At 45.8% G+C, this 11657-nt stretch overlaps 1 protein-coding gene across 1 annotated transcript in view; it reads left to right on the forward strand.

The window, feature by feature from the left end:
• Positions 1 to 11657, forward strand: part of LOC119419437 (kalirin) — a 69599-nt gene that overhangs the window by 21538 nt on the left and 36404 nt on the right. Inside the window, exons 15-16 of the mRNA XM_037686739.1 lie at positions 3277 to 3355; positions 3432 to 3599. Of these exons, the coding sequence (XP_037542667.1) occupies positions 3277 to 3355; positions 3432 to 3599 (247 nt within the window). The remainder of the gene's footprint in view (positions 1 to 3276; positions 3356 to 3431; positions 3600 to 11657) is intronic.

Below are 11657 nucleotides of genomic sequence, written 5' to 3' on the forward strand. Positions count from 1 at the left end.
GGTTCACGTCCTATTTATCTGATAGAACCTTTTCTATCTTGTTCAATGGCTCCTCTTCCTCTACAGCCCCTCTTCTGTGTGGGGTGCCCCAGGGTTCCATTTTGGGTCCTTTGCTCTTTTCATTATACATGTTGCCACTTGGATCTATTATAAGACAACACAATGTCAACTTTCATTTTTATGCAGATGATTTGCAGATCTATTTACCATTAAGGCCAGGATCCAGTAACCCAGTGCTTTCTCTCTTTGACTGCATCTCTGCAATCAAACATTGGCTGAACAAGAACTTCCTGTTTTTAAATTACAGTAAAACAGAATGGATTTTATTTGGTGACAAAGATGCAACTGGCCTGGGAAACTTGGACATAAACTTCAGTGACTGTGTGAATAACCTTGGGGTGACCTTTGATAAGGCTTTACACTTTGACAAACATATTGCCTCTGTTGTCCGGTCGGGATTCTTTTATTTACGCCTTTTAAAAAAGGTCAAACCCTTTTTAAATTGTCGCGACCTGGAGAAAGCTGTTCATGCTTTTAGTATCCTACATTACCTTACAACCTAGCTGTTTTTGTTTCATTTTTTTAAATACCATTTTCTTTCATTTGTTCTTCTCAATTTGTATGCTTTCTTTTCAGATTGCCTATTGTTGTCTACTGTTGTCATCATTCTTTGTTAAAATCAGGTTTCTGTTATAAATGAGTTCCCGAGGCACACTGAGATTAACCTGTAGAAATAAAAGTTGAATGACCTAGTTACTAGATTAGGTAGGTAGTTCTAGGTCTAGCTCTAGGTAGTTAGATTGATTAGATTGACAGAATAACCGCTTGCTGCCCATCATGTACAGACATGTATATCTGTACATGATGGGCAGCACACAGATCAAACAGACGGAACCAGTCCAGTCTCTGGACTCCTGTTCTCCTTGAGCTGAACTCTAATCAGGCAGAAGAACTGAAAACGTGTGTGTGTGTGTGTGTGTGTGTGTGTGTGTGTGTTGCCATCTGTCAGGTAGAAACTCACCTGCTTGTTTCTACAAACAGCAGATTTTGTTGCTAGGAGATCTTAAGCCCCTTGCCCCCCCCCCCCCCCCCACACACACACACACACGTTGCCTGACATTTTCCAAAACAACAGGAGGAGGACACGACCTGTTTTAATCACTGGTCAGTCTCCCCACCATCACAGACATCTACACCTCCAGATGCAGGAAGAGGGCCACCTGCATCATGAAGGACCACACTCACCCAGCACACACACTTTTTTTGCCTCGCTCCCCTCAGGCGGGACGTTGCGAAGCATTAAGTGTAGAACCACTAGACTGAGGAACAGCTTCTACCCTGAGGCTGTTAGACTCATGAATCTCTAACTAGGAGGATCTCTGTGAGGGGGAAAATAATCACTTTAATGCCACTTGATTGTTTGTGCTGCTGAGCTCATGCTGCTGATTTATTTCATGCTGCTGTGTTCATTCATTCTCATCTGCTCACACAGACTCATGTTCGTGCTGCTGTTGTTCGGCGTATTGTTTTTGTACTACTAGTGATTAGCATATTTCTTAGTTCAAGTCTTAGAGCTTATTACTGTTTTTCTTTTACATTTTATTGTTTGATGTAACTCGGACCCTGTGAACATAATTTCCTTCCACCACATGTACCACATGCGATGCGAATGACAATAAAGAATCTTGACCTTGTAACAGTCATAACTGGACCTTCAGTTAGAACCTGACCGCCTGATAAAAGCTAACATGAAAGACTGTACGAAGTCGCAGTCTGATGACATCATCTTACTATTTTCATGATCCAGAAACGTGCTGACAGGACGTGCTTTCATCAGGTCCAGAAGGATCAACCCAACCCTACCAGAACCAACCGGGTCCACCCATCTGAACACAGAGCCTGGAAATCCACCTGTTTCTGTCCCACGATTACCCAGCAGCCCCTGCAGCTCACTCAGCCTCAACATGTATTTTCAGTACTTCACACTGAAATTTAACCCAAAACACAACTTTAATGTTTACAGTTATCAATATGAACCTAAATTTAATATTTAACCTTCCTTTTTTTTAGAGCACCTATGTTAGTGTGAATGTTTACAGGTTGCAACTGAATGCATCACAATTCTATTTGTGGTTAAAAAAAAAAAGTCTTTACAAGGCCTTCCCGAAGGCTCAGAGCTCTTTGTTTTAGCCCAGCCCACTCCGCATCAGCATTGTGATTGGTTAATGTTCCTGTCAGTCCTTAAACTCCTCCTGCAGAGGCTCTGACTGAGCTCGTCCTTCTCTGCTGACACTGAAGTCCTGACCAATGAGAGAGAAGCTTCAGACATGTTTCTGCCTGGAGACACAAATCTAAAGAATCTGATTGGATCACTGCATTTTCATGGATTTAAAAAAATTTGCGCAACAGCAAAACAGTTTAAAGAAAATATGACAAATTATGAAAAGCTAAGAAAAACAACATTGAAAATATTTATTTTATATGAAATACATATTGAATTAAAATCTCAATAGTAATATTTCATATGTGCTGAATTCTTGGGCCTTCTCTGAAGGTGTTGAAGGCCCTGAGGGTCCCCCCTGGGTTTAAGCTTGTTCATGAGAACCAGTCCTGCTGGATCTGACGACGTTCATTAAGAGCAGCTGCATTTCGTTTTCCAAGGTTTGACTGAAACAGTTCAGTCTGACTGGGACCAGTGACCGGTGCAGCAGCGCTTTGTGCAGCTAGTCTTGTTTTTTTATAACATCAGCTGTTTGTGGCTTCTGTCCAGAACAATTCGGACTCTGAAACTCTGCTCATTGCTTTTTACAACACATGCTACTAACAAGATATAAAAACCGATCTGTCAAAAAAAAAGTACTTTTCTTTTTAGACTGGACCCAGTGAGTTGGATGTTGAACCGTTGGGTTTCATTTTCAACACACAGGCTCTGAATGGGAACCACTGCGAGGTCGTGTTATGATCTACACGCCTGATGTGCTCATGGCTTGTTGTTGTTTGTGTAAACATGTAAACAAACATTTGTAGAAAGACCATTTAGAAACAAAGTTTAAAAAGACTCGTAATCGTATGAATGTTTGTTCCTGGCGATGCTTCTTCTGTTCTGTGCTCGAAGTGTGGTCCTTTTGGGTCAGCAGACCCCGGGTCCACCCGGACCAGGTCCAATCGGGCCCTTTATGACTGTTTCTGCTGTTAGAACCCGTTTGTCAGGATGGAGGCGTGGTTCTGTTCAGCTCGGGTTCCAGCAGCTGAAGCTTGTCCTCTCTCTCTCCGCAGCTCTCCGGCGGCTGCGAGCTCACCGTGGTTCTGCAGGACTTCACCGCAGGATGCAGCACCGAGCTGTCCGTCACTGCAGGTGAAGCAGCCCCCACACTCCTCCGTCACAACTGGACCGTCCTCAGGGGGATGTGACCGTCTCTTCTTCTCTGCAGGTCAGACCGTGGAGCTGATCGAGCAGCCCAGCGAGCGGTCCAGTTGGTGTCTGGTCAGAACCACGGATCACAGTCCACCACAGGAGGGACTGGTTCCGAGCTCAGCTCTCTGCGTGTCCCACTCCAGGTCCAGTGTGGAGATGGAGTCCTTCTTCAGCTCAGGGAAAGGTAGGATGAGCAGTTTGACCCGTTTTGAGGTTCTGAGCAGGCTGAGGTGTCTTCAGAGACACACACACATAACGTCCTGTTGACAGAACCTCCAGGTTCTGATGGGCCTCCCGTTGATTGGTCCGAGTGGATCCGTGCCCCCCCCCGCTGGAGGGACGGGTCGTTACAGACGGGCTAAAGTCTCAAAAGCGTTCGAGAGCCATGAAGGCATCGACCATTTTTCAAACTGAACCAGTCAGAATATTCTGCGCATCCACATTGTCAAATACACGTGCACAGATCACCTGCTCTCTTCTACCTCCTCCATGTTCCAGTTGGCGTCAATAGGAGGAACTGGAGACCCCACAGCACACCCATGTTTCTGCCCCCCCATGTGACGTAGGTTGACTGCAGACACAGGTTCAAGAGTCGACACGGTTGCTCTGTGGCCAGTCCTGCTGCTCAGAGCAGTGTCTGACCTCAAACACACCACCTCTACTGCCTCATCAACAGGAAGTGAAGAGTGACATCTCCATGATGACATCCCTCACCTTATCCACAAAGTCCATAATGTTCTGTATGTGGTGTTCTGAGCTGCCAACTAAAGGGATGAGCCACTAAAAGAAGGTGCTGCTCATAAGACTGAGTTTGTTGCAGCTCCTCAGACTGAAGAAGCCTCTTGGTTAAAAGAAGAAATGTTTCAACCAGAAGAACCCGTCCAGAGGACCGGACTCCACCTGGTTAGATGCTCCTGGTAGTTTTGCAGAGCAACAACAGCAGCATCGTTTTGAGAAGTTTCTTTCAAACGTTCAGTTCCCACCAACACATGAAGATGTTGATGTATTTGTAAATCTCATGAGACTGTTTCTGAGACTTTATCTCCAGCAGGTTGCTTCAGGTTTCTGTGAATGATGTCAGAACTAACCTTAGTTTGGTCCCTAAACTGGACCCAGCAGGTTTTAAAGGATCTCTTGACTTCTTCTCTCTGTGGATGAAGATTATTTTCCTTACAGGATTTTCATGTTTCTTCTGCCTGTTTTGAAGACATTGCTGGTCTGCTCACTCACCAGATGTTAGGTTTCAGGTTTGAGCACAGCTGATTGGCAGAACCTGTTATCTTCTCAGCTCTGCTACCTTTCTCTGGGACTGAGATCGGGTCTTTGTGAAGACCACTCCAGAACATGGACTTTGTTGTCCTTAAAGCACTTTGGGACTAATCTGACCATCTGAGCACCCTTGTGTGTCTGAGCTTTACCTTCATGTTGTCAAACGTTGCTTCACAGAAGGATTTTCCTCGTGGTGTCATCTAATGAAGGTCCAGTCCCTCGCGTCCTGACGCTGCCCCGCCCACAGCTGGGACAGATTCTCCGCTTCCACCTCTTCAAATGTGGCGAAGCTTCAGTTCTGGATGCATCAGACCTCAGGACGTGTCTCTAAACATCTGCCTTTTGATGCTGCTTTGGGAGTCTTCATCTTCTCTGAGTGTCCTTTCAGTCTTTGTTGGACATTTCACACCAAAACAAGTTAATTGCCGAAACTCGTCTCCTTCCTGAGCAAAATGTCCTGATGGACCTCAGAACCATCTGGATTTACTGGTCGGTCTATAGTCCAGCCCTCAGCTGTGGTCATGAAGTTTGGATCAGGACTGACACAACCAGATCCTGGATCCAAGGAGCTTCCTTCGTAGGGTGGGAAGTCTCAGTCTTAGAGATAGGAGGAGGCGCTCTGTCCTCCGGGCGGAGTGAGGAGTAGAACTGCTGTTCCTCTGGATCTAAAGGAGTCAGTTGAGGAGGTTCATCTGATCAGGACACCTCCTGGACTCCTTGGAGGTTTTCTGGGCCTGTCCCGCTGAGAGGAGACCCAAAACTCAGATGCATCTCCACCTGACTGAACGCCTACCTCCACAACATGAAGCGTGCTGCGTTCAGGTACCCACTGAAACCTGTCAGACAGTGAGCAGAAGGTTTAAGGCCAGACTTGGACATCCATGATCACATGACAGAACTTCTGTTCTGGTTCCAGAGGAGCTCCTGAAGGACCAAGAGCTCAACACTGAATCTGGAGGAGCTGCTGAGTCCAGAGGACTTGAGTCAGAAATGATCCCGTTAAACTTTGACTCTGCAGACAGAAGCACGCACGCAAACAAACAAACAAACAAAAAACATCCATCGATGTGAAGAAGACGAAGGAGATGGTCATGGACTTCAGAAGGAACAAACACACCTACACCCCCCTGAACATAAGAGGACCTGCAGTGGAAGTGTTCTCCAGCTACAAGTTCTTGTGCACCTGAACAACAACCTCAGCTGGAGCAACAACACCACCAGCCTGATGAAGAAAGATCATCAGAGACTCTACTTCCTCAGACGGCTGAGGCGAGCTGGTCTGGAAGCTCAGTCCTCACCTCCTTCTACAGGTGTGCAGTGGAGAGCATCCTGTGCTCCAGCATCAACGTGTGGCATGGAGGCTGCACAGCTGCAGAAAGAAAAGCTTTGCAGAGAGTGGTGAAGGCTGCACAGAAGATGTTGGAGTCAGTCTCCCCACCATCACAGACATCTACACCTCCAGATGCAGGAAGAGGACCACCTGCATCATGAAGGACCACACTCACCCAGCACACACACTTTTTGCCCCGCTCCCCTCAGGAAGGAGGTTGAGGAGCATTAAGTGTAGAACCACTAGACTGAGGAACAGCTTCTACCCTGAGGCTGTTGCACTCATTAATCTCTAACCAGAAGAATCACTGTGAAAAATCACGTCATGTTGCTGATCAGTTTCATGTTGCTGCTGATCAGTTTCATGTTGCTGCTGATCAGTTTCATGTTGCTGCTGATCAGTTTCATGCTACTGCTGATCTGTTTCATGTTGCTGCTGATCCGTTTCATGTTGCTGCTGATCTGTTTCATGTTGCTGCTGATCTGTTTCATGTTGCTGCTGATCAGTTTCATGTTGCTGTATTCATGCGTGCTCATCTGTTCACACAGACTCATGTTCGTACTGCTGTTCAGCGTAATATTTTTCATACTATTAGTGCTTAGTGTGTATTTAGTTGTTTTCTTAGTTCATATATCTTACTGTTTTTCTTTTTCATTTTATTGTTGGATGTAACTGGGCCCTGTGAACATATTCTCATGAGATGAGAATGACGAATAAAGAACCTTGAATCATTGAATATTAGTTTGTAGAATCAGTCATCAAACGTTCCTCGTGTGTAGAAGGTTCTGGACGTGGCAGACTTGGACCTGGGATGTAGAGCAGCTGCAGAAGATATGGCTCTTTTCTCTGAAGTGTTTCTGAATAAACTGGGCCACTGCAGTAAATCTGTGTGTGGTGGTGGTGGGGGGGTCACCAGCTGCAGCGCCTGGTGTGCACGGACTGGCGGACACCGCAGTGAGGCGTTATAAAACATGGAGCAGCAGCTCTTCTCTAAATGTACTGATGAGTAAAGTTAACAGATCCTTCCAACAATGTTCAGCCAGCTCATCTGGACGGTTTCTTTTTTTTTTTTGTTGCCGAGACTTTTCGTCCTTCATCCAAAGGACTTCTTCAGTCTGAGGAGCCACAACAAACTGAGTCCCACTAACAGCTCCCTCCATAGTGGAAACGACTGTTTGCTGATGCTAAGATGTCCTCCGGGGCCCGCCCTCTCCCTGGTCAACTCCTCTGAGGTTGATGGATTTGTTCCAGGATTAATGAGCATGAACTTCGGTGGTCAGATACTTGTACTGTCAAGTATTGGAGCCGTCTACGTTTGTCCACGTTTTGTTAAGTTGCAGCGGTTTTCCAAATTGTATGAACTTGTTCTCTTTACTCAAAACTCTACACGCAGCACCTCGTTACCACAAAGTGTTAAACTGGTTTGTCCAGCACGACCTGGACGGGATGGGTCTCTGTCCCAAACGGTGTGTAACTTCCTGTCAGGCAGCAGCTCCACCCCCTCGTCGTCTCTGGCCATCAGGTGTTTCCTGCAGGTGGATCCTGACCATTCACTGATCTGCTGATCAACACATCTGCTCTGTGCCAGCTCAGTCAGGTGTGTTCGACATGAAGGGCAGTGAGACGGGTTGACTGGACTTTGGTCATTTTACCATCTCATTATTTAGATTCATGTCCTGCTTTCTCTTCTTCAGCTCATTATCTCGAGAAGGTTGGTCTGATGCAGGAAGTGGATGTTCAAAGTCTACAAAACAAGAACGTACGACCTTTAATCCTGCTGTGCGCCGTCTTATCAGACCATAATCCAGATCTAATCTGCTGAGGAAAGATGTCAGAGTCAGAGACTCTTTATGGTCATTCGCACCTCATGTGGTACATGTGGTGGAGTGAAATTATGTCCACAGGGTCCCAGTTACATCCGACAATAAAATGTATAAGAAAAACAGTGATAACATCTAAGATATGAACTAAGAAAAACATCAACTAAATATACACTAAGCACTCATGTCTGAGGAATAAAATAGTTTACAATATTCTCAAGCTGGTTTGAACACCTTCAAAATATGGCGTCCCTGCACCTGGTGGGGGGATGTTGTCAGGTTTACCTGCAGGAACATCTCATGGAGAATTAGAATGGATCCGTCCTGGCTGGGTCCTTCTTTCCATCCTACTGTTCAGGCTTTGGTTCTGACGAAGTTCTGTTTATTACAAACACTAGAAGTTGTTTTTATGTTGGCACACTCAGAACTGTGCAGAGAACTGATGGTTGGATCTTCAGGTTCTGGAGAATGACTCGTCAAAATTATTTTTGGGGTCCTCTACCAGCCGCCTGTGTTATGTGGGTTCTGTTCAACCAACCTTTATTTCTACAGGTAAATCCCATTGAGCCTCGAGGACTCATTTACAAGAGACGCCTGATTTCAACCTAAAGAAGTAGAACTGGTTCAGCATCTCAGATGTTCCTAGGACTGAGCTCTTCTGGACAGAGGTTGTTCCTAGATCTCTTGAAGCCACTCTTCCAGTTCTGGGGTCACAGCACAGAGTCCTCCATTGACCACTGGGACCACTGACACCTTCACTCTACAACTTCTGTATTTCTTCTTTCAGCTCTTGGTGTTTCTGCAGCTGCTCCTTCTCCTGCTTGCTGACCAGAACGAGGTCCGGTTGGTTAGCCATCACCTGCTTGTCAGTCTGGAAAAGGAAACTCGTGAGGACAAAGACATTTTTCTTAAGACGGATTACAGCTCGTCTACAATGTTTGGAGACATGTCCTGCTGTCTGCTGGACGGTTTGGTCATAACAACCACCGTTACATTTCGAGGAAAAAGTGGGAAGCTCAGGACACCATACAAAGAGTGAAGCATGGAGGTGGCAGTATCATGGTGTAGGGGTGTTTTGCTGCAGGATGGACTGGTGACGTTCACACTAAAGACGACGTCATGAGTTTGGAACATTATGTGGAAATATTGAAGCAAAAGTTGATGTTTCAAACGCACCAGCTCTGCTGTGGCCCTCACCTCCACCTGGAACAAAGTGACATATTACAGGTAGAAAATAAACTCCATTTTACGTTCAACCAACGCAGACATGTTCCTGTTTTTAGTTTTCTACACCACTTTACAACCTAGCTGTTTTTGGTTTCGTTTATTTATTTATTTTTAATACCATTCATCTTAACACAAGCAGAACTGGTTTGTTCCACTTTGGAGTAAGCTGTTGGGGGAACAATCGGTTTTGTTGTGTGTTTCCTTGACTGATGAAGCCTTCTGGATCGAAGGCGGAACGTTTCAGCACAAAAAAAGAAAGTGTCCAGATGACCTGACTGAAAAATGTTGGACCATTCATTTTTCTTTAATTTGTTCTTCTCAGTTTATTTGCGTTCTTTTATGATTGTCCACTGTTGTCTCTCTCCGTTAACATCAGGTCTCTCTGTAAATGAGTCCCTGAGGCTCCAAGAGACTCACCTGTAGAAATAAAGGTTGAATGAAAAGTAACACTTGGACATAGCATGCATGGCAGCACGATGACATAGATGGGTCTTCAAAAGGACAGAGGATTAAAGTCAACCAAGTCCATGTTTTTAGAGCATTCATCACAAAATCTTCATAAAACTCCACAGAAAATGTGTGGCCAGAGCTGAAAAGGTTTGAGAACATGGTAGCCATCAAACCTCACTCAGTTCCACCAGTTCTTTCAGGAAAAACATCCCACAGCATGAAGCTATCACCATCGTGCTTCACTGTGGGAATATGTTGGGCAGGTGATGAGTGGCGTCAAACAGTTGAGTCTTGATTTCATCAGACCAGAGGGTCCAGTTCCTCATGGTCTGAATCCTTCATGCAACTTTACTCTGAGGAGAGACTTCTTAAAGTCGTCTGCGTGGAGGCCTGCAGTTCTTGTTGTCCTTCAAGACGAGCTTCACAAAACTCAGTTTTAGGACCATCAAATTATTGGTCTCATCTGTCAGTGAGACCCTTCTCCCTTGGGAGGTCAGTGGTGCTGTGTAAGCAGTTTTTAGTAGAGTCTTGGTTTTGTCAAACTTCTTCCTGACAATGATGTCCACTGAGCTCCAAACAACCTTCAGTCCAACAGAAGAGTTGTTTTAGCCCTTCTTAGATCAGAGCCTTGCAACAACGCTGTCTCTAAGCTCTGCAGGAAGATGCTACAGACAAAACTCCCCGACAGCATGATGCTGCCACCGTCATGCTTCACTGTTGGGATGCTACTGGTAGTTCTTTGACTTTCTGCTCCGTCAGCTGGGAGACCTTTTGCAGAGAAATGTGCTTTTGGACTGACTGAATGTGAGTAGTGGCCCTCAGGTGGACACGCTGCAGGATGTAGAACCCTCTCAGCAGAGGTCAGGATGATCAGGACATGTCTTTTATCCCCCACATTAAAAACGTTACTAGAACCTCCTTCTTCCACCTGCGTAATATCACTAACATTAGAAACATCTGATCTAAAGATGATGCAGAAAAACTGGTCCATGCATTTGTCACGTCTAGACTGGACTATTGCAATGGTTTATTATCTGGGTGTCCAAATACTTCTTTAAAACGTCTTCAGTTGATCCAACATGCTGCTGCCAGAGTCTTAACTGGAGTTACTGGGAGAGATCATCTCTCTCCAGTTTTAGCTTCTCTCCATTGGCTCCCTGTCAAATCCAGAATAGAATTCAAAATCTTACTTCTAACCTACAAAGCTCTCAACAACCTAGCTCCATCTTATATTACAGATCTTATTGTTCCATATTTTCCTAACAGAGCACTTCACTCTCAGACTGCAGGTTTACTTGTGGTTCCTAGAGTTTACAAAAGCAGAATGGGAGGAAGCGTCCAACCCAAGCTGCAGGGGCTGGAGATCAAACCACCAAGACTCCGATTGAAGCGCAACTCGGGTATCCACTGGGTCAAGCCAAAGAACCCTTGGTTCATGCGATCAGCCATGGAGGTGAAAATATCTCAACATCAGCTGGCTCCTCCCTCATGAACGGTTCCTTTCAGAAGCTGAAGGACAACTCACGTCTCAGAACGGTTGTGGTTCCAGTGATCCAGTCTTGTAGACCGCAGGTGGTTTTGGACCCGTTGTAGTGAAGTTGTTAGTCAACGGGAGGATCTGGGCTAACGAGGCAAACATTGGTGTTGGTGTTCACCTTTGAGCTGTTGGGGATGAACCTGAACGTGTCTGTCTGGGAGACGATGTAACATGAGCTGAAAACTTCACGTGCGAAAATAAAACTTTGATTTGCCAAAAACAATTAAAATTAAAGACTTCCAGTCAGAAACAAAGTGTTTGTTGGTGAAATCCCCCGATGAGAGAGTCGTGACTCGGAGGAAGCGGCTGCCGCTCAGGCAGGTTCTGAGAAACCCAAACCCAGAGTCCCCGAGTCCCCACAGGCAGAAAGAACTCATCCACAGTCATTAACAGGGACGTCTGTTCCTGAGAACTGAAGTGTGTCTGAGTGGGCGGAGCCAATGCCACCACTGTGTATGTGGCTCCGCCTCCCTCATGTGCTGCAGCTTGTCTCTGGATCTCAGCAGTGTGTACTGGACTCTCCTGGCGTGCACAGGCACCTGGTCTGCCTGTCCGTGTCCCACTCAGTGCATTTAGAAGTTGGGTGTGTGTGTGTAGGGGGGGGGGGGG

Source organism: Nematolebias whitei, chromosome 13 (genome assembly GCF_014905685.2).
Source record: "Nematolebias whitei isolate Nwh7 chromosome 13, NemWhi1, whole genome shotgun sequence".
Classification (NCBI taxonomy): Eukaryota; Metazoa; Chordata; class Actinopteri; order Cyprinodontiformes; family Rivulidae; genus Nematolebias; species Nematolebias whitei.